The 24527-nt window shown below is 42.7% G+C and overlaps 1 protein-coding gene across 2 annotated transcripts in view; it reads right to left on the reverse strand.

Moving 5' to 3' along the window:
- Positions 1-6269, reverse strand: part of LOC6536171 (GATA-binding factor C) — a 36213-nt gene extending 29944 nt beyond the window's left edge. The window contains exons 1-2 of one of the 2 annotated variants that reach the window (XM_002096726.3): positions 6027-6269; positions 4129-4658 (exon numbers count right to left, since the gene is read on the reverse strand). In XM_002096726.3, the coding sequence (XP_002096762.3) occupies positions 4129-4462 (334 nt within the window). In that variant the 5' untranslated portion in view covers positions 4463-4658; positions 6027-6269. The remainder of the gene's footprint in view (positions 1-4128; positions 4659-6026) is intronic. The other variant, XM_039375673.2, reaches the window with a different exon arrangement.
- Between the last annotated feature and the right edge of the window lie 18258 nt (positions 6270-24527).

Raw genomic sequence — 24527 nt, forward strand, 5'->3', positions numbered from 1 at the left:
CCACTGTCAATGCAACGAACAATATGTATAACACAAAACAGCAATTCAACTTTGCCGCTCAATGGATCGTACGATGTACTCCACTTGTACTGGTACTGATACTGATTGCACTGGGCAAAGGAATGCTTCCAGGAATTTGGGTCATAATTGATGTGGCATGATTTGGCAAGACACTTTAATCAAGGCGAATTAAATGTAGAAATGTAGAGGGGAACAAGGGAAGAGAGGAAGAAGGGCTTGTGTGAGCCACCCAAAAAGTGCACATCAATCATACGCAGCGGTGGCCCAGCTGTTCAATTGCAATACCATAACTCACTTTTATAGGCCATCTACTCGCACACAATTCGCTGAAAACTTGCGCACCGGGATTAAGATTTGCCGCCGAGATTCTGTCCAGGCACGCTATGTCGCTATATCGCCATATCGCTGGTATATGCCTTGGCTATATTCGCTATATGGCCCATAAGCCTGCTGCCTGCAGTCGGTAAATTACAACAACTATTACGGCCCAGCCCCACCAAAAGCCAAAGCCCAGGCCAAAACCATGGCAATTTCTTGGAAAACTCTGTTTTGTGCGCTTTCGGGCCTGGCCACATGAAAATTTATGAGTGGACAGCGCTTCAAGTGCAACACCTGGTAGCTGCTAGCCAGGCTAGTTTCGAGTTGAGCTGCGTCGAGTGGAGTTTTTCAGCTGAACTGCACGAAAGGAAAGGAACAAAGTCGCACTCAATGGGCCCGCATCGCATTTGATATCCTTTGTAGCGGCAGCCCACTGTGCGTGACATTTGCGTTAAGTGGCTGTGGGAACTTTCGGGCTGACGTTGAACCTGAATCCTCAATCTGAGTCCGAAGCCAAAGCAAAAGCTAAAGCTAAAGCTAAAGCTAAAAATTATGAACAGAAGCAGCAACAAACGGGCGGCCAGCAAAAAGTTTTCATTTGCCCGATTTTGCCCGGCCGATAAGCCAGAAAAAGTTGCCAACAACAAATGAAAATGCACGACACACACAAATATTGTCAAAAACTTGGACAGCAGATATCGCTATCTCTATCGGGGCATCTATATACCTCTCCCTCTCACACTTGGTGCGAGTGCAATAGCTATATTCGGGCAGTTCGAATTGCAGGCAAAAATATTCAAACGCTCGACGGGGGTAATTAAAAATAAATTTTATGCTCAAGCTTTAACAGCCGTCGGATTTACGAGACAAATAAGAGATAGCAAAAATGACGCAACGAATTTGGGATGCTCTAATTTCGGGTAGTTATTTTAATGGCTTAATTGAAACCTCATAAATTCGGTGAAATGTCCTCAAAACGAAAGTATTTACGCTTAGAATTAGGGAAATAGCTAATAATTTATCCAAAATAACAATGTATTTCACAGCTGGTGTTTAAGTTCTAATCGAAAGCTGATTATCTTAATGGTTGCTCACAGTATTAAATATTTAAATTATATAGCAATCTCCTTCTTTATTTGCTTTATCCAAATACCAAAGCCAGTGTATAATCATGGCTATGACAAATAGTGAAATACCAAAACAAAAAAGAAACAGAGCTGCCAAAACAAGAGCTTGTGTGTGTGTGTATATTTTTTGATCGCAAATGTTTGTGAAAAAAGCGAGTCAAGATGAAAAAACGTAGAAAAATAAAACAAAAGCCCAGATAAACACAAAACCACATACACACACACTAAAGTCACAAGACAAAAGTTATTGCCAAAATTTTCGGCATGTTTGCTTTTGAAATTTAAATTTCACATTTGTTGTCGTTGGTTTTTATGGCTTGGGCTATCATAAAAATTTCCGACTCACGAGCATGTGAGCTCTTAAGTGTGTGTGTGTTGTTTTGGGCCATTAAAACTGCATTGGGTTCTGCGTTTAAGCCAAAAAACTAATGCGCCGCCCTAGTTGCTTAATTTGCCACTAATGACAGCCAGTAAAGTTCCAGCCCCTCATAATTGACAACTAAATTGGCCGACCGACAAGGGGGCTTTTGCTACGGCTTCGCCCCCCTTTTAAGCCCCCCATTTCTTCGGCAGCCCCCGAGATGTGACATATGCAGACTAATGAATTTTAAAATCAACGCTCGCCACAGGTGCCCGTGTCCGTACCCGTTCGTTATGGATGCGAACATGCCACTCCACTCCCCAGACAAACTGTCTGTCAAGCGATTTGAATCCCCAATCCGCAATCCCACCATCCGCAATCCCAGAATCCCACAATTCCACAATCCCACAGACGCGGAGTGCATGAATGAATTACAGCGGCAACTGGGGGATCGCTGGATGGATCAAATCAAGCATCAATAAAGTCGGCATATAAATAACATGAATTAAACATAAATGCAAAAGGATCGCATCGCATTGGATCGGATCGGATCGTTTCAGTTTGAATCGAATGATCGTTCAGCTCCCTCAAGCGATCTGATTGATCACTTTGCAGTTGCACAGCCTCACTTAGCCAGACAGACATTCCAGCGGCACTACTACCGACTGCACACGGGATTTTAAATTAAAATTTTGCACACTCCAAGAGCAGGAAATAAATTCAGCGACCATGCCGCATTGATGCATGTCACGTTTGGGTGTTCGCTGCGTTTACGTGGAACTGTCAAAATGCAAAGCGCAATAAAACCGATATAAAAACCCAAACCAACAAAAAAATAAACAAAATATATATAAAACCAAAGACCAAAAGCTGCAACAACAATGGGCTTGGGCCAGGCTAAGTGGCAAGTGAAAATGGTTTGGGGCATCAACTGTCAAAAGTGACAGCACAGTCACAGTCGTCGTCGCAGCCCAGAAAACTGAAAACTGAACTGAACACTGAAAACAGAAAACTGAAAACAGAAAGCAGCGCCAACGGTGGCTCAAATTGAAAATTAACTTAGCGGAACTGGAATTTTTTTTGGAGGCGTGTGAACTTCGCACACATACAGAAACACAGACAGACACCTGAGCTCTGGTAAAAATGAAAATAATGTCGTCTTCTTAGTTTTTTTTTGGGCCTAATGAGCACAGATCATTTTTTTTTTTGGGTCGAGGAACAAATTTCAGGCAATTAGGAGAAAATTTAGAGTTTATATTCTCAGTTGCCGGGCAGAAACATTAAATGGTACAGTGTAATAGAGTTATAAAGAATGCAGGAAAAAAGATGACCAATTTTTAAAACTTTCGTTTTGTTATGTTTAGACTTAAGAATTGCGGAATGGTACATAAATGCTGAGTACTATTTAATATCAGTCTATGATCTATGTTCTCAGGTCGCATTTTTCTAGTTCCCTTGTTGTTCCCTCCCATCAATTGTTTTAGTCCTTATCTGGACGCCTAATTTCATGTTGCAAGGATACAATCTAGTGGCAGGACAACGGCGATTTCCATCGAGCCATTTCGATGGCGGCCCACAGGAAACGCTCACTCAGCAACACAAAAAAGGCGCGAAGCAATCGATTTGTGGGCGGTTTCTGGTGGGTGGTGGTGGTGGGTGGTAATGCACGCCCACGCACTCCGTAAAACACCAACCAGTGCGGCAAACCCCCGCCAAACTACATTCATTAAAAACGCATTAGAAATGACATTAGAACAAATGTTCAAGGGGTAACGAAACCAAAAAAAATGAAAGAAATTACTTAAATACAGCATAAATCGAAATGGTGGTTTAGGTCTGCGGCACTTTCCCCCAAAAATTGTTGAAATATATTGTATATTTGGAAATTTATCATTGATTTCTTGACAGTTCAGTTGGTTGCTGCCTAAATATTAAACATCAAGTATGAGTTAAGTAGAAACTGAAGTTTCGCCAGAAAGTATTTATAATGTTTAAACAAAAATATTAGCAATTATATGAATATTAAAATATCTTCTAAAATGTATTTACAGCTTAAAGATGAAAGGTACACCAAAAAGGTCTAACTTTAGCAGTTTGGAGTGGTAACGGATGTGTAGTACAAATTGTACAGTATAATCCGCTCATTTTAATTGGCAATCCAACTTCGATATTTGAAATGCTCTACTTCATTCGAATGAGATCATTACATTTTAATGGAATATATCCCAACTGAACCGTCCAGATAGCCCAATGATTTTTCTCTCCAAAAGCCTGTGAACTATGTTTGTGAACTACACTTACTGTGTTGATGGTAGCTGGGATAGTAGCGCCGGTGGTGTCCGTTGCTCTCCAGCGCGTAGAAGGCGCTCATGTCGCTGGTGTCCAGTCCGGAGCTGCCGCCGCCGCCGAGGGCTGCTCCCACGCCCACGCTGCTGCCCGCCGAGCTGGCGCCGCTGGAGAGGCTGTGGTGGCTGTGGGCCAGGCTGCTCCCGGCGCTGCCAAGGCCGTTGGTTTGGGGCGATACGCCGCCCCCATTGCCGCCGCCCGACGATCCGCCGCCACCGCCGCCGCCGCCTAAGCGCGGACTATCGTACCAGCTGCGAGCGGCAGCCTCCGCTGTTGAGGTCATATCCATTTCGAGTATAATCTTGAATGTTTTTCTGTTCTACCGGGGGGCAGGAATCGGGCGGTTCTGTATCCCTCTGCGATCGGGTGCTCTTCGCCTTTTTGTTTTTAGCTCTTTATGTTTAGTGATGGCTATGCATTTTTCATATACAAAGGAAACACTCAACTCAACAACTCACTCTCTCTCCCTATCTCTCTCTATATATCTGTGAAAGTCAAGAAAATGTTGAACAACTTTAGCAACTGAAGTTGGGTGTCTGCTGTTGATAAGATTTTAACGGTAGCCGGCGTTATCACTCACTCTCCCTTATCGCGAGCTTTACATTTTTGTTCAATTGTTTTTATGGCTTTATGGTTGCGGTACAGTTATACAGGATAACCAACTACGAGTTGATTTACGATTGGACTTTTGAATTCCACGTTCTGTGTAGTGTAGTGTGAGAAAAGCCAAAACTATGAAAGAGCCGAATAAAACCGAATACTATAGCATAGTATTTTTGCATTCATCGGATTGATTGATGACCAAGATCCCGCCCAGGGGACCTAATAAACATGTAGTCCCAACAATTGCATTGTCACAATGTTTACACACATTGAGAAACAATAGATCCTGTGGATTTCGAATCTGCGGGCTGTCAAAAGACAGGCGCCCAAAAGGCAGGTGCCTTTGTATTCCCAGATCTTTTCCAGACTTCTGTGTGTGGGCCCAATTAGACGCGATTTAGAGGTTTATCGAAGAGCTTCAATTGCTAACTGGCATCTGTCGTGGGTTTCTTGCAGACAGGCGAAAGAGTCGTATCGCAGAGACAACGACAACGACAACTACAACACTTCTATATTGATTTAGACAGGTAGCCGAATTTTTGGGGAATTTTGGGCTTATCAGCAATAGATAGCACATATATGTTTGTATAGCGAGCTGTGTGCATTGCACTCGTTGATTTCTTTTCCAAACGATTATTATCAACGGGAGTTCTGTATTTTTTGTTTTCTATTTGCCTTCATTGTTTGCTTTTGGCTTCGAGAAATTATTAATAAAACAAGCCAAGTTGGACCCGAGTTTTTTCGTTGGTCTGTATCTTTAAGGTGCCCAGATGCCTATCGTTCAATTGACAATTGCGCTACGAAAAGAACGGCGATAAGGCAACATAATTTGTTACCTCCCGAAGGTGGAAGAAAAGCAAATAACCAGGGCCTTTTGACTTGAAAACTCAATCAATTTATCTATCTATCGGCAGCAGAAGCAGCGATAAGTGAAGTGAAAAAATACGAAAAAAATTGAAAAAATTAAAAAAAAACGAGAAGCAGACACTTTTCATTAAATGTCTTCTTGTATTTTTGTTTTCCTCTACCGCGCGCTTTAGTTGATAGCAATAAACTGATAAGCGCAAGTGCCAGATTTTTGGTATGCGTGTGTCAGCAAATTTGTATTATATTTATACGATTGGCTACAAAGGCTGATCGCTCGATAAGGATAATGAATTTTGCGCGCGGCTAGCGTTAAAATCTTTTGATTTTCATAGATCTCAATTTGTTTTTCATCGATCAGTAATCGCACATTTTTTTGATCTTACATATTAAGCACACTGTTTCAATCACACTGCTTGTTTGTACTGGGTTTTTTTTCAATGATTTGATTTGTTGTTAATTTTTGGTACACTTTGATCGCTTTCTGTAAATTTTTGCCGACGCGTTTTTCGAGCTTTCTTTGTTGTTGTCGCGGCGAGACGAGAATCGATAGCAAAATACGAACGAAACGAGCGGACGCACGCCGATAACACGCTTGCAAACACGTCAACAGTTGAATTCGAACTGAACGAACACACGAGCGCAAAACAGGAAAGACTGGCGCTGCTTGCTCTCGCACTACCAATACATGCGCAGCGCACCGCAGAAACCCGTTTGCGTGAGGCCCAGCCTACGTGTGTGCGTGTGTGTGTGTGTGTCAGTGTGCGTGCGCTAGTGTGCTGGCACATACAAGATGGTCGCGCTGTCAAGCAGTGCTCGCTGCGGGAAAGAGGGAGGCAGCTATACAGTATAGCTTGGCAAAGCAATATGCCTGTCACACTTTCTCTCATCGAACGCGAGAGGGGCGTGTTTTTTTGTGTGTGCAGGGCAGGTAACCGGTTGTTGTTGTTGTGGCAGTTGCAGTCCCCGCTACTTTTGTTGTTCCTGTTTTTGTTTGCTCCGCTCGAGTGCATCGTTCAATAATCTCTCAGCGGCACGCCTCTCTGCACTTGACGCACACACATAGCCAGACAATCCAGCGTTTTGCTTGTCTGTTCGCTGCGCCTCAGCTCCCTCCCATTCCAGTCCGATCCCCCCTCTCACTCTTACTCTGGCTGCCACTCGCACTCCCTATATCCCCGTCCCTTTCCCGCGCCCGCTGTCAAGCAGTGACAACAATCATCGATCGTTCCGTTTGCGATTATGTGCTTTATTTATGGGCCTTAACATGTGTGCAGATTTGTCTGGCGATTTTTGAGTTATATACGCTTGCCGCCTGCTGCCTACTGCCAGCCGCCTTGTGCGTGTGCGAGTGGGATGGCACTAGGACTAGAGCCAAATTTGCATAAATTAGCAGCTGGAAATTAAGAGAAGTACACGAACTATGCGAACTGCGAAAGATAGTTTGCTCGTATCTAGATGCAAATTATTAATATGGAGCTCATATATTTTCGCGGCAAGTTGGCTCCTGCTCCTTTGGGGCCGCGCTGGTATTGTACATCTGCTGCGCATAAACAGCTCGCACAAACGCACTCACACACACTAGCGAACAAGAAGGAAGTCTTAAATACGTGAGCCAGTTTTTGCCACAGTCCAACTTCCATAACTTGTACTTTCATGTGTCGAGTTTTGGAAACATAAATAATTTTACCTTTTTTATTATTGTTCTGCCTACTACAGGTTAGCTTATTTTAAAAAACTATTTAAATAAAATATGGCATAAACAAAAGGCTATTAATTTAATGCATTTTTAGCACTTCTATTTGGGTAAAAATAAATGTGAATAATATTAAATTAATATTAATATTAATTATTTTCATATTTCTTAAGCTGTTCTGACATCCTGCCGTTAAATGCTTCGACTTTTTCAGGTCATAATGGTTTTGAGCTAGGGACTTAATACTGTTTACTTCCCCCGCATTGATTTTCGCAGTAAAGGGAATCATTTTTGGCGCAAAAGGGTTAAAAGTGGGGCTACACCTGTGAACTGGCAAAAAGGATGCTGATTCGTGTTGTTCCAGCGGGGAGGGGTGTGAAGAGAGTTCGACAGAGTAAGACAGCTGGTAGGTTGAAAGTTTCCCAGGCCGACTTAATTCCACATGAATATTTTTGAATATATTTTTTTGTGATCGCTAGGCGAGAGGCATTTCATAAGTTCATATTGCCGCGATACTAATCTGAACAGATCTGGCCGAGCTTATGGCTAAAATAAACCGTTTGTCAAAGCCTCTGGGCTGACTACCTAAGCAGCAGTTTATGTATGTAAATACCTGCGGTCATAAGATAGCGCTGTTGATAGTTACAGATACATAATTTGAGATAAAGATACAAATCCAAACCCGAAACCCAGAAGACAACGAGCGGCTGCCAAAATGAGAAAATAAGAAACCTGTAACCAAAATCAGATCAACCAACGGTGCGAACACCAAACACGAGCGACAAACCACAGAACAACCAAAAAAAAAACACACACACAAAAAAAAACAAAAAACAAAACCAAAACACAGAAAAGGAAAACAAACAAGAAACATTGGTGCTGGTGACACCGACTGAACAACGCAAACAACAACGCAAGCAATCTGCCTGGCAATCTATAGTGCAAAGGATACGGATACCGAAAACCATGGATAGGAAAATAAGCCGTCGCTTTCGAGAGATCTTCGATTAGATGGAATTGGCACTGCATCTGGATCTGCATCCTCAGATTAAGCAAACACTTTTGATTGAAGTGAGTGTCAACTTTTTGGTTCATTATCAAGTGAAACTGATTTCTTTGCCAGATGGACAGATGTTAGAAAATACGATTTCACTGCTCCTTTTGATCACCAAATGAATACATAACTTGATACATAAGACATCTTATCATAAAAAGCTTTCATTACTAATTAAATTTCGTTTGTATAAGAGAACGAGTTAATTTTTTGGCTAATTAAAACTACGATTTATACTTAAGCTGATATAAATCACCTGAGATTCCACAGCAATTGGAGCACTTTGGGGTTTGGGGACAGCGTGGAATGTTAGGGAAATCTGAATGGGTTTTTGGGCTTCGGCGATAAGATTTCCCCAGTCATGTCTACTTATGGGCCTGAAAAATGGATGGATTGTCACGTCTGCCTGTCAAGTGCTGTGAACTCAACTGTTAATCGCCCGATGATAAGTACACATCAGCCCCAATTGGTTGAGGAAGCTATAGCAGTATGGCAGATACAGGTGGCACCTTTCGATAAGGATTTCAGTATTTTCGAATTGATGAGATACCGCTGAAGAGCGCAGTTAAGTGATATATGCTTGTGAAATAGAAATACGTATAATTTATCAAACAAGGCAATAAATTATATTCGCCTGGCCAAAGATTTGACCTTACAGTTGTATATTTGAAGTGAAAATATTCAAGCATAATAGCTTTTTTATGGGTGGAAGATTTTGGACCTACCTATACCAGGTAACCCCCCACACCTTGCTACACATGAAACCGCGTGTACTTGTGCATTGCGTTTTAGAATTTTCCCTCGGATGCAGACTTTTCCAGCACGTGCGCAGCTTTTCCGGCACCGAAGCCGCCAGTGGAACGCCGTCAAGCAGACAAAAGGGGTTTATGTACACGAATCGGGAGGTATATGTATATATATATATATATGTAGATATAGATATAGAGATGGAGAGGCAGACTAGCAGACGAGCAGACATGGCCAACGTCATGCCCGAACTATAGACCATGTCTGCCCCCCTCCCACGTAGACCCCCCTTTAAAGGCTGACGCACGTTGCGTGTAATTCCGATTTTAATCGCATAAAAATGTTTTGTTTATATGTATAATTTAGTTTTAACAATTTACGTTAACCTTTTGTTACCATTTTTAATTTGCCCGGCGCTCTGGCTGTTAAGCCTGTGTACTTGTATTGCTGTGGTTTCGGCTATTTGCTGTTCGCGTTAGTTCATAAGCAGCAACAATTAAATGCTCCATCAAATTGGTTTAAATACGCGCTCAGTCTCCATATGTGTATATATACATACTCGTATGTATGTATGTATATATAGATGAATGCCTCGGTTTCGTATAGACAGTTATTATTACTGAGCTCGGTTGTTGTTATAATTATTGTCAAGCGATAGCAATCAGCGACATTTTTACAGCATTTAAACAAAGCATAAATTCTGATTTAGTTCCAAAACTGTCGCCGGATTCTGGCACAAAGCAGTACTAGTGTGTGCGAGTGTACGCGACTGCATGTTGCATAAACAGACTGAAATAGAGCGGCATCATCATCTGGGCAGTCCGAACCAGAATCAGAATCAGTATCAGTATCAGTGGCAGACACACTTTTAGATACAATAAAAATTCTATTTAAATCGCCAGTTCTAATTATATAGCCCTCGTTACCGCGCTGTGCGAATTACTCCGAATATTGTATTGTGCTAATATTGGGGCCATATACATATGCATATGTACTTGTGAACACGAGTTGGCACAATTTACTGGAAAACACTAACCATGTGTGCTCGGTCCATTTGGAGGGCTATAACTGATTTTTCTCATAAGCAATGTGGCCAATGGACTTTGATTATAGTGTGTATTTATTGCTGCAATCACTTTAGAGCATTTCATATTGGCATAACACGCTGTTAACTTTATATAATCTTAAGAAACTATTAGGAACTTAATTGTATAGTCGCATTAGAGTTATTTACGCAATTAAAGGTTAATTAATGCTTATATTCATGCTTAAAGGTGCTGGTGGAATACCTACAGTTTAAAACTTGTAATATTTATTTATTTGTACCTCCTATCCGCAACAAATGCATGCGTCTGTTGTCAATTTCCGCAGTTTGTGTACGTTCATCTCCCTTGGCAATAATCGCCAAACATTTTCCCCACTGCACAGAGCCCCTTCCCCGCCCCTGTGTTTACCCCCCTCTAAGTCTTGCAATGCTGTTGATTTTGTTATAGGCCGAGTATATAATTTAATAACTATAACAACAAAGCGACAACATAACAGCAACAATGTCGGAACTGAGTTCATATGTCATGTGCCAGTTTTTTGACTGCAATGCAGCCAGTGCCCGCTTGGATCCTATAGATCCCCCACTCATTTGCCAACTTCAATGCACCGACCCCCGCTGGAAAATCCCCCTACTCCACCCCTTTGGCCAATCCCGACCGTGCGTTCTAATTTCATAATAAACTTGGCTGCCAGCAACGAAACACGACGGCAGCTGAAATTGGCTGGATGCAAAACCGCAACGGGTGTAAATTTCACGTGGCCCCCCTGGGTTACTCCGCCCCTGGATTTGACCCCCGTGCCCCGCTCTTCGAACCCCTTTAGCCACCAACTGTTAGCGACTGCAGTACACACCGCCAATGGCGGCACATCCTGTGCAGCTCGTAAGCACCTCATGCGCCAGGCTATAAATGTAAATTGCCTAAATGGGCAAAAGCTCGAGCATACGTTGGCCAGGACATGGACATGGATACGTAGCTGGTGGCGGAGAGAGGCAGGGAGGGGGTTAGAGAGAGAAGGGGAAGGATCGAGGGGCACTTGCATCGTAAATGAAATCAGTTGGTGTGCGAATCCTGCATGGGTCAATTATGCAAATGTCCTGCACTCGACTTTGCTGGTACATATATCTGCTGCCCGCTGGCCAGCCGTGTGCATTTTGTATCCTGGCCAGGACGTTCGGCCATGGCAGCTGCGGAACGAAAGTGATTTGTGGCCCGGCAGTGTAAATCTGTTTTCCCATTAAGTGTTTTAGCGGAAAATTTAGCTAGGGGTTGTCGGGCACGAGACATAAGTGCATTTCAATTCATGCGAACTGTTATGGAAAGTTAACTTATTAAGTATTTACCAGGGCAAAAATGCAATGCCGAGATTTTCAACTTTCACTCTGGAGCAAAGAGCTTTCCATTTCGGCTAGGGAAACCCTCAAAAAGTTGCAGTTTAGCAGACCAACAAATGCCCGGGCACGTTTGCAAAAAGTGTGAAGGGCGTGAGGGGTATTCGGGGTAGGACGCAGTGCCACAAACAATGGATCTGTCTAGGCCTGGCCTAAGGTCCCTGCAACTGGCCAAGTTTGCTGTCTCATACGTTTCAAGCACGTTCGAAAAAGGAGCGGAATTGAAATCAGTTCCGTGTAAAGAATGTTCGATTTAAAAACAAATATTTTAAACATTTAAATTGTCTGACAGAAGTTGAGAAAAGTTTCTAAATATGTAGATTATTCTCTATTATAAAATAGAGTTAAATATCAATTTTGGATATCTATAACTTTCTCTTGCCTCGGGCCCATTTCTATTGACGCTGAGTTCGCTCCTGAAGCGCCTCCATTGTTTGTCCATCGTCTGGACAGCGGGGGCAGGGGGCTTTCGTCCTTTCGTTTATTTTTTGCCAATTCATGGAGCTTTGTCTGCCCTTGCGTCCTGCGTCCTGTGTCCTGTGTCCATCGACCATCGACCAACGTCCCTCGTCCATCTGGCTGGCTTTGTCCTGGCCAATACGCTTGGCAAATAGCTGTGCAGGGCCGGCGCTCGTCGACTCCTCAGATTCATACATATGCATGCGAGTTTTCCGCTTTTCCACGGCGCTCGTCCACGAGGACGATGTCTGGCCGTCAGGATGTCGGCTTCCGGCGCACGTTCGCCCCAAGTGTTTGTGTGTGTCCTGTTGGAGCTGCTGCTCCTGCTCCTGCTCCTAGTACTGCTCCTGCTAACGAAAGCTTGGCTAAGCACCTGTGCAAACTTATTGTTAGCCTGCGCATTGTGTTCGATCGAAGCGGAGCGTCAAGGTTAACATGGCCGATTCCCTGGGCGAAATTACGACGTGTCTGCCAGGATAATTTTACGATTTCCCAGCCAGCCAGGGAGCAGGATATATGGGGTATGGGTATTCTCTATCCTCTACCCCCTGCCCTCAGTCCTCAAACCTCTATGCTCTATGCTCTGGGCCATTAAGCAATCAGCCTGTTCGTAGCTATCTTCTCAACACCTACAAACGAACCGAAAGCCGAAAACCGAAAGCCGATGAGTTCAGATGAGACACCATCTTTATGATGAACGCTGCGATGTCGCAGATAGAGATACGGATCCAGATCCCGGCTTGCAAATTACTTCAAAAAATACATACGCCAGGGGAGGGAAATGCTGAAAAAATCTCAACTGATGGCCGTCCACTCGAGCTGATGAGACGATGGCGATTAGGACGATAAGCGCTTACGCATTTCGCCATCCAGATCCCAGGCCAAGAGGCTGGACGAGCAGCGGGACGGGCAGAGGAAAAGGGAGGAGGGGGAAAGGGGCACAGACCACGTAGGGCCGGAACAACAATACCGAAGTGTACACTCAGGGAAAAGAAGTGCTCGAAAGCAAATTAAAAATGGAAAATTCATTATTGTTCCCCCAAATGCTATGAACTGCATACAAGTATATTTCTTGCAGTGCACCAGAACAAGAGAGCTTACGTTTGTCTCTCCCTCTCTCTCTCTCCTCGGTTTTTGCGATTGCTGCGATCAGATAGGCGATCGTGTGCGACGGGGCGTGCGGGAAACGAACGGTAAAGGGGATGGTCATGCGAGGGGTGGGGCAGCAGCAGGGGTAGGGGTAGGGGTAGGGGTAGGGGTTTCGGATCTGCAAGCGGCAAGTAATTTGATGTCATATTGTGTCACACACTCCGCTTGAAAGAGCCAGAGATAGATGCTTGCTGATAAAATCGGGCCAAATGGAGAGGGACGGCACTTCGCATATACTTGTACATACATACATGCTACGAGCATAACCCTGATTGCAGGACCTATCATCTGATCTTGCCCCGACTCCTTGGCTTTGTCGGATTGTTGGGATTTCTGTAGATTCGAGATGATCAGAAGACGAGTCCTTGTTGGCCGCCATCTGTTTGCTCCTGTTTGTGTTTATATCATAATTGTGGGCGTTTATATGGTCTGCGTTTTCGGTAGATCTGAGCACATCCTTTAGGGGCCACTCGGCTGATACACTCGTTGGAAATCCGAAACTCGAGACAGCTAATGAGTGGAATAACAACGGAAACACACAAAAATCCAGCGACTTGTGTCGCTCTTTTGATGGACCGAAACATTCCGACAGTTGCGAGTTTTGGGTCAGAGTTGTGCAATTTGTTTGGCTGCAGTTATAACTAAGTAAAATATTTGAAAGATTTTTCAAGCCAAACTGAACCACATATGCATTTTAAATACCATTTATAATCTTGTAGGTGGAATTCAGGTTCGTTTTATGATTTGATCGTTATCAAACGTGCATAAATTTCATTAAACGAGAATTTGTTTACTTATAACTAGAAACCCTGAAACGCGTAAACTAACCCATAAATCGCAATTTAGTTTCGAGAAGGAGGATAAAATACTTCAACTGTTTATTTAAATATATCTATGCATTTCAATAATATTTAAAAGGAGTGTTCGGAGGTGCAAATGACTACCATTATTCCAAATTGACTAATTCAAGTAATCAAAACCTTTGAGTAGTGAGCACTTATTCGCTCCAATTATTCGTTTAATTCAACCGATTTGGGCTTCTTCCCCGTAATTTCCACTTTGAGTTGGGATTACGGGATTACTTTTACGGATTTGTTTTTTATAGATTTTTTCCCCTCGCACGCGTTCATTTTCATGGCCTTTGTTGCTGTGTTGCTGGTTTTTGGGCACTTTTCGGAGCGTCTGCGGCGCTTCTTTAATGGTTAATGGTTAATGGTTAATGGTCAGTCTCGAAGTCTTGGGGTTTGGTCTTCCAGTCTCCTGCTCTCAACGTTTACGAGGCCGTCACTTTACGATTATTTGCTGGTTGTCCCAGGTTTGTTTTTTTCTTCACTTTTCGTATGAGCGTTTTTGGTCTTGCGTGGCGCATACAAATGATTTGATTTGGCTGAGATTTTCGGTGAACGAAATGCGAGTATCGCATGAGCCACGCTCCGCTCTGCTTTCGAGCATGATTTTGGAGTTACTTCATTTGTCACTCTGGATTGTTTATTTTTTGTTTTTAATTTTATGGCTTTTCCCGAGAATTTGCCACAGCAGCCAGCCAGCCAGCAAGCCAAAGAGTTGACGCGTCGTCGGCTATTGACTTTGATTTTAATGGCCCTCGCTTGTCTTTTGCCTAATTTCACTTGGCCAGCGGCGGCCACTGACCAACAGTTAACAGCTAACAGCCGCCCCCTCTTTTTTTGTGCCCCCGATTAGCACACTGGAAGAAATTAAAAAGGGGTATATTAAACAATCCATTAGGGTTGATATTCGATCTGATAATCTGAAAATAATCAAACATATCGTAGTTTACATACTATATCAAAGGGATTATCATCCTATGGTTTCTAAAAGTTATATGTACCTATTGTTCAGTAAGAATTGTTACTTAAAACCAATACAATTTAAAGTCTAAATCGAATTCTTCCAATCACCTATTTTAGTTGCATTGAGTAGATGGTAACATATTTTTCCCAGTGCCCTAAATACTTTCTTTAACCGTATTTTATTTGCCCGCTATCTGACGAATTGTTGTACTTGCTAATGAGTTCATTTTAAGTAGTTCGCCGCATTCCAATTGCGGTTCGATTTGTATCTGAAAGTGCCTCTTAGACTGTGATTAGTTTTAATGGCTGGTTTTAGTTTTTACTGCCTGCACTAAATCGAATCGAATCAACACTCCATCGACAAAATTAAATTGCTATTTTAATGAGCCCCAAACCGTCGATAAATGCTTAGATTTCATCGTGGCATGGTCACAAAAATAAATGGAAAACTATTGACACCCAATAAGAGGCGAATAGTTTTCTCAACTTTTTCGCAAATGAAGCAATTAACATGGTTCCCAAAAAGGGCAAGCCAAAAAAACACAACCGATGGCTGTGAAAAATGAATTGATACAAATATTTTGCAGAAGGCCATCAGAAAGTAAACACTGCATTTGTGTTCGTGTGTGTATGTTTCCGAATGAGTGTGTACTTTAGTCCCAAAAGTCTACAGCCCGCATAAAAACTCACACAAAAACTTATCAGAGATGCAAATATGTTGCGGGCTTCAGGTTTAAAGAGAAGGGTCCAAAGTTGTGGCAATAAGCTCAAGTCAAAATCTGATAATAAGCTCATTCTCCAATAAAGTAACAAATTTAAATATTGATTTTAAAAATAATTAAATTTCAAGGAAAATACTTCTTCTTAATATTTCAAGTCATTCCATGCAGCTCATCTTAAATTTTCTCAAGCTCAAGAAAATGTAAGAAAACCCTTTGTCCAAAAAAGGTGTCACACAAACACGGGCCAAGATGTGTGCGCCTGTGCTGGTGCAATGCAAATATTTTTGACGTTCACTGAACTTTAGCAAAAGGCAAAAATTATGCAAGCTTCCCGCAGTCTGTGCGCATATGTGTGCGTGTGCGCTTGCGAGTGTGCGTGTGACAGCTGTGTGACAAAAAATTATGGCAAACAACAAAAGCCAGGCCAAGTTTTCTCGCAAAATGCGAAAATCATAAGGATAGGCAGCGGAGCGGGGCGAAAAACTATTTTCGGGACAACGACGAACATCTGCAAAGCGCTCTCCCACTGCGCATACGCAGTGCGGCCAATGAGAGAGTAACGCCGCCCCAAATCAAAAATGGCGAGCCGTAGAGTGGGATGGCATACTAGCCAGCACTGTGTTGGTCTCGCTCTAGCGGCAGTCAGAGCAGCTAGCAAGCAGTGCAAGCAGTGGTCTGGTCATTCAGGGAAATTATCCTGCAGGAGATGTTGCTGCTGTTTTGCTGTTGTTGTTGCTGCTGTTGCTGCTGCTGCTGTTGCTGGCAGTGCAATCCTTTCTTTGGCGTATTTGATTTCAATTTCAATTGCGGCGCATCCTTTTGACGTCCTTTATCAGCTGGCTAGGTGAACCTGTCGCCTTTGTTTGCCATGATAATTGCATTTGTGCGATATATCCTCCCCCCTGCCACCCAAGCCCCCTCCCTTTTACTTACCAATCAACACACTCCTTTGTCATTTATCAAACATTTTTTTCTCAATTTCTTTTTTGGCTCAACTTTGGCCGACAAAGCGTGCAGCGCATGCAGATTAACATTTCACCTGTTCAATCTGCACAGGTGGGTGGCAGAATGGCGGTAAAGAGGGGGCTTTTTAAGGGGTTAAACCAAGGGGGGAGCTGCTAGCAATCAGCCAGAGTTGTCATTGAGTTGCTGCTGATTGAAAAGCCGTTTGTTTCATAAGCTTGCCTTTTCCATTATTATTGCTCGCTCATTCACACAAGCCACAAAAAGCGAAACAATGCGAAAATTTTAATGAAAATTGTCGCTTGACTTCATTTTAACTGCTTCTGTGTGGGTTTCATTGATAACAAAATGGGGAGAACCAACCAGGCAACATCAACAATATGCTGATGTCCCAACAGCAATCAGTCCGTTTTGTGTTAATATATGCAATTTGAATAAACTTCAATTAACTGATTTGGTGAATTGAACTATAAATTTAATTTATAAATTAACAATTTAACAATAAATTTATAATTTAACAAGTAAACATATATTAAAACCAGTATAATTCCGATTAAAGAATCTCAAAACATAAACATATCAAATCTAGCAATTATACAGTATGCCATAAATAATGAAAGTGTATTTATTTAAGCTGCCTAAAAATAATAAATAGTTCCTTTAAATCTTTTGAAATCCAACAAAAAATAGAAAAACTATCAATAACATTTATAAATTGTTAGGCAATAACAGCTTGAACATGCCGATAACCAAGCACAATTAAGAGACAAAAAGCACAATCAAACCAAAAAATTTGGCAGAGTTAAAGAGTACAGAGAAAATCACAGCTGCATTCCCACAATTGAGCGTAAATTCGGGCAACAAAAAGAGCAAATAATAATTTAATAATTGTGTTAAAATATTAAACTGACAACAAATGGCAGGCAGCGAACGCAAAAACCGCAAAAAGTGGCCGTCGAGATTTTATTCCGCCGATAAACACGGAAATCTCAGAGAAATCCGAGTCCGAAACCAAAAATCCCACCAGCAACCCTCGCCTGCAGCAGCAACCCCCCAGGCAAAAAGGATATTTAACTATGTATCTGGAAAAGGGGGAGGATGACTGGTATTACGGCCTGACAAATCCTGCGAAGGCTCGGGCTCGAGCTCGTTCTGAATCCAATTTTTCCTTCTCCTGCTCCTGCCCCTTCCCCAACCCCAACCCCACAAAAAATTCCCCCGGCAATCTGGGATTCTCATTCTCGTATCGGCGATTGCATCGTTCTATTAAATTACCAAAAGGCAAACGACAAACGGCAAACGTGTGCTGGGCTTCCAAGCTTCTCCGCCCTATGCTTCCAGCTTCCAAAAAGTGGGTGGTGGCTTAAGCGGTGGCGCTGGGGGAATTGCCTGGTCCACAATTGAGATAAGATTGCCAGCGCCGAGATACAAGATATGTCATGTATCTCGCACACGAGTGAGACGACCAACGAATCAAAACCAAATTACATCAAATTCTCATCCTCGGCTGGCTGGCAAATAATTATAAAAGTCACAGCAGACAGGCAGCCGATCGAAGATAGAACATGCATTGAAGGACGCTTTCCAAGGGGCCACTGAGGATACGATTTACACGTGCACTACAATGAAAATACGTTTCTTTTCTGGCAGTTTTGGAAGAAATTCCAATGAAAATAAAGAATTAAAAGTGCGCTTCCAAACAAGTGGAATTTAAGTCAATATCCCATTTAAACTAGTAGATCTAAACTAGCAGATATTGCATTTACAAAGGCGAATTACACTTATTCAACATGTTTACTCTGAAACTCATTTGTGATATTTAACTCACTTTCTTATCTAAGCTGTGAGATATGGCATTTACAATTTACTCTTATATAATTTGTTATTATTAGTACACTCCATAATTATGAGTTGGAATTTATAAGAAAAACTTTGAATTTTCATGTTTTGAGCAGTGTAAAGTCCATAAGCGGATGCAGGTTCCATACACTAGCTGCGGAGGCCACGTGTGACTAATAGAAATTTGCATGCGCAATTATTTGAACAAACCGCAGCAATTTCACGGCAGCAACACGCAGCAGCAGCAGCAACAATCGACAGACAAGCTAATTAGAAAAGAAGTATCCGCGGAGGGAAGGGAATGGAGTAGAGTCAGGAATCGGAAGAGGATATATTGTAGTAGCTGCCGCAACGAATCGATTTGGGCATTTTATTGTCCGTAAAGGACGCTGGTCCTGTGAGCAATTTGTGCATCGTTAAGGGTTACTGCAACACCACACTATGTCCTGTGGCATACGTACACCCCCGAAACTGAGTTTGTTGTGATTTGTTGTGACACTTTGGGCTCGGAATGTTGTTATGCAAAAATTAGGCGCATAATTTTATTGCAATTTTTATGATCGAGCAGCGTTCGAAGGACTGTGAGAAAGTTTTCCTCCAGCTTACTCCAACCTGATGCGATTTTAATTGTGAGAAACTTGGTCGTCCTAAATTGGAGTTATGAGCCATTACGTTAGTGTCTTCCTGGGAGCGCTCATTTCCATGAAAATTATGATAATACTGTTTATTGGGAAAATCCTTTCTATGCCGTTTTTATGCGACCAACCGAACAATGGCGCAAAATGTGTGCACCTGACAGAAGGGGGAAAATCGTGAAAAGTGCCTTTCATGTTTGACAAAATGCAGCGACAACAAAAAGGATTTCTTGCACTGATTTCGGGCACTTAAACATCCACGACATCCATGAACAGCAAACAAAAAACAATTTCGCTTCGAGCTCTACATATTTTCTTTATTTTCCATTTGTGAGTTTGCGGTGAATTGATGAAAAACTGTCACATCATCGGGTCTCCTTGTGCTGCAGTTGCGCGGCTTTGATGTTGAGTATCCCTTTGTCCTTGGGATCCTGTCAAACGGATTCCCCTCCGGAGCATTGAGTTTCACGGTCCTGCAGTCCCCTAACATTTTGACATACCTGTTTTGATGTCTTCTTGTTATTGTTGATTGTTGGGCCCAAACACTCGACATAGTTTTCCGAAATTAAAGATAAGTAATATGACTCAGAACCTGAATAAAACACTAGTATTTCACAAAAGATTGTTTTTTATTACCCGCATTTAAATTAAGGTATGTATCTTATAGCTATGCATTTCCAATCGAAATATCATAACTTATTAAATAACCTACCAAATGCTCAAAATTAAACTAGCTATTAATATTCAAGATTAATCTTTCTTGTTTTAGTATAAACGAATGGTGTAAACGGTTTTGTATCTAATTTCTTGATAAACATCTTGAATCTCAATAATCTTTTTTCTCCTTGTGACTGTGTGGTTAATGTTGAGCTCCCAATCTTTATGATAGTCAACACCTGAAACACGAGAATTGCTGGTCTTAAAGTATAGTACTTTGTGGCACAGAAAATCGTTCGATATGCCACCATTTCTTAGCCGTATTCCCTTGCCACACATAGATACATCTCTGAAAGCCATAAATTCTTCAAACATTAGAACGGAGCAGTAGATCCTAAGCCACCCACTTCGCATTCAGGGCAATACAACAAAAACAATAAAACGTGGCAGGCGCATCCTGCCACCCATTTTCTCACCCCACTCCTCCCTCATTTTATCCTTGCAACCCCAACGAACAAAAAAAAAATAATGTTGCCTTTAACCTGGCCCACAAGTCACGGCCCAAAAGTTTTGTTGGTGTTTTTGTTGTTTTCAGCTGCGGCGTTTTCTTTCGCATTTTTCCTTTTGGCAGGACGAAAAACGCAGGGAGGTGGTGGGGGTTGGGGAGAAGGGGAATGGAGCAAAGTCAGAAGCAGCACCAGAAGCACACTGTACGCGCCATTTTCCGTGCGATTGCCAATGTTAAATGCAGCTCCCGAGAGCCAGCCAGAAACCACCCGCAACCACCGAACGCCCACCCACCCACTGCCCACCACCCACCGCCCCCTTCTTCCTTTGGCGTGGGCGTCCTTGCTGTTGTTTTTGTTGCTATTGCTGGTGTTGTTGCCGCTGCTGCTCCCTCTGGACCAGAAAAAGAAATGTTTCGCATAAAATGTTATCGCAAAGATTTACGACCCGACTTTTGCGCATCACACGCCACCCTCCCTCTTCCCCTGCATACCAACAATCGCCCACCCCTGTCTTCTCATCTCCCCCTCGCCCTCTCCCATCTCTCTGCGATTCCCTCACCCCGCCCATGGCATCCAGCAACTTGTTTTATGATAATATACGAGCTTTCTCCGCTGAAATATAAATGTTCTGTGTATGAGCAGCGCCTCTGTTCTTCCGCTTTTCGGACCCCCCTTTCATGGGCGGCTGTTGGGGGATTTTATCCGCTCCAAGAAAGTACAAAATTTGGCATTCATTTTGAGACGCCTTATACCCAGATTAATAATCATGGAACATCTGTAACATCTTTTAAATTTTTAACTTAAATTTTTCTGAATCCATGCTATAATATGATCATATATTTTAAAGATATCGTGGACTGCAAAATGACTTAATTTTTATCAAATTTAAATAAATCATTTAATTTCAATTTGAATATATTGCTTTTGATTCTAGAGAGTTAGACATGCTTGACTTTTAATAAACGTCGTAAGCTGTAAGTCAAACGTTGGATTTCTTATCTGGCATATCTTAATTATCTGTCCCCATTCTCCTGCAGCATTTTAGCTACGCCCATGGCCCAGTTGCCTGGAGTTTCTCCTTTTGCGCCATTTTGGCTGTCATCCTTTGCAGGAGTCACATCACTTGGCTGGCGTATCTATTTATCTAAGCATTTGTACATATTTATTTTAATGTTGAGGCAACCCCAGCGACTACAATTGCGCCCACCTCAGAGGCCATGGCCGAGACTGAAGGCAGCTCCATCTTCATTCCACTGGCCCACTCCACCGAAGTGAATCCACAATAAAAATGGCTGCTGTATCCATAAGATACATGCCACTGATTTCTATGCCAACGTTTTATCTCGGCAGGCGTAGGAAAGCTTTGGCTTTCTTCCTTGATATGTGTGTTTGGCTTTGTGCTTCCTTCTCCTTCTCCGTCTCCATCTCCGTGTCCTTCTCCATCTTCATCTCCATCTACACCTTCTCCCTCGTGCGCCAAAAATCGTAAAATGAAGATTTTTCATGAGGATTGTAGTGGTTCCTTTTTGGCGAGGAGTTGGGGACTGTGGCATCCTTGGGCGCATCCTTGCCGCTGCGGATGTAATTTATGACTTTTCGTTTTGCAAATGTTTAAATCTAAACATAAATATTCAGCCCTCTTCGCCGGTTGAAACATATGAGCAGCGTTTGTATTTATTTCATTTGCTTTTATTTTGCCCCTGATAAATTGTGCAATTTATGGCTTTGGTCATAAACATAACAACGAGCCGAAATTGGCTTAAACCGGCGGCCGCAGGCTTAAATACGCCAATCGAAATCAATGACAAAATAATTACACTCATACGCGTACATGGATTTTATTAATCGAATTATAAGATATGGCGTCAAAACAAACACATTGAGCTCCGTAAGCCGACCCACAAACTGGAACAAGTCGCATGAGTCAGAGACAAATGTATGGTGATGTTAATGATATTAAAGGCAAATATGGAACGATTGTACAGTGAGCACTCGACCCAACCAGCTGCGAGTGAGTGCACCGCGACCAGTTTCACTTCTAGTCGATCTCCACTGTGTGAGCCACACGCGTTGCCTTGGAAATTAATGAATTGCCAGCGATTATCCTGACCGCCTCATCATCGACATCATCAGTGCCAGCATAAATAAGCACAAATTCAATTACTTATGCCAAATAAGTAGAAATGATTCAATAACGAAGCCGAGATACTCGTACAAAACGAAACTAGGCCCATAACACACACAGGCATCTCAGATAAGGAGGAGATGGAGATGGAGTTGTAGATGGAGGCTGGCAATCCAAGGAGTCCAAGGAACTGAACTGCGCTACCATTTTCCATTTACCATTTACCATTACCAGAGTGCCCCGATAAGCGCGGACACATACAGATACTGCGGACCATGGCGAGCAAACTGATCAAATATGCTTAATTATAATTTGATTTGATTTATGATGCCTTCTGATTTCATGTGACATTTGTAATTATTCTTGTCGCGCCCCGAACTGCAGTCGCGATCAACGAAATCATCGCAGAGGCAATAGCAGACCAGAAGTGCACTGGAAGAAATTCCAGAGTCTGTTCGAAGCAATTGAGGGCCATGTTTATGTGGTAAGGAAAGTACCAAACTAGTCTACTTAACATTTTTTGTGATATATCCAACAATCTGTATATTTTTGTAACGTGTCACACCTATGTATTTCTTTCAGTGCAAGAACTGACTGTTCGAAGGAACAACATCATCGTCGTCATCATCATTGACAATCGGTGCCGCTGTTCCTGCTGGTGGCACTACCTTGGTTGTTCCTGTGGTCTTCACCTCCTCCACCTTGGGCCATTGGCAATGATCAACGATGTCGACAGTGACAGCGACGAGGAGCAAGCGACAATCCTGAGCTGCATACGAAACTAGCTGCGCCTGATGAATACGTACAGGAGGCTTATATACGTGTTGAAGAGGGTGTTGGAATAATGTAATGCCCAGGATGCCATAATATTTACTTATCAAGGCGCTACACTGTCGAAATAAGTCATTCCGAGTGAGTTATGGCGAGTTCAAGGTGGAATTTTCGATTGGTTCTCGTCGTTAGCTGAACGCAGTGAGAAGCGCAGAGAAAGGCGCAGCTTTCTGGTTTTTTAAGATGCTCTCTAATGAAAAAAATAGATTGCGTTCTAAAAACAACTAAGCATATATTAAATCTTCAATATGCTTCCTCTAAACTAGTATTTAACAAACAGATACTTCTTGGAAGTGAAACCCAAACTTTCCAGCATTCAATACCTTCATAAGGGCATATTTCATTCGCTCTTAAGCCATTCCACTTTATAATCGTCATCCTGGTATGGTTTATTATTTGTTCTATGCCACAGAGCCATCATATACTATGTCATATACCATATAAAGCCACAGTATATATAGCCATATATGTATGTTTGTAGTTCGTCAGCTCGGTTACCGCGTCTATGTCTGTGGGGAATAAATCAACACGCTGTGTGGCTTCGTCAACGATCCATCTTGGCCCGGCAACTTGGCTCTCGACTCTTGACTCTTGACTCTCGTCTCGACTCTCGACTACAGATTCTCGACTTACCTGTGCGAGTCGCCTGTTTGAGGGGTCTAAGTTTGGCCTGCTGCCGTCGATCAAAATCAGGGGCCGCACCGCCGCCTGTTGATCGGAAACTCTCGCCTACGATCGAGTGACAATCGACGGTGCGCCGGGCAAACAAAAACAAAGCCAGATCAAATTTAAAGGTAGGTTGGCCAGCCAACCTCCTCAATGGAGATCAATGGGCTGCCTCCCCCGCTTCGATTATCGCGCACCGATCGCCGAAATCGATCAGTTAGGCATAAGGCGCGCGCCTTCTCCTTGGATAATAAGCTGAATAGGCGTATGACAATAAGCTATGTAATTATATGGCATATCATATCGGTCCGGTCGGCAATGAGAGAGCGCAACTGGAGCGGATTACCGAGATTACCGAGAAGTGCGTGGGCAGCCAGTTGGAGCCCTAGAGATGGCCACAATGCAGGGAAATCCGAGTCACAATTCCCCACTGGGTGACTGGGCTGGAGATGGCAGATCGAAATGATACCAGTCACGACCACTTGAGCGCAATTTCATAAAAGAGAAGGTTCCAAAACAATCGTTCCTTTAGTTATTTGTACATTAAAGATACGTTTATCTTGCTATGTTTGTAAGCTTGCCTATTT

This window comes from Drosophila yakuba, chromosome 3R (assembly GCF_016746365.2).
Source record: "Drosophila yakuba strain Tai18E2 chromosome 3R, Prin_Dyak_Tai18E2_2.1, whole genome shotgun sequence".
Taxonomy (NCBI): Eukaryota; Metazoa; Arthropoda; class Insecta; order Diptera; family Drosophilidae; genus Drosophila; species Drosophila yakuba.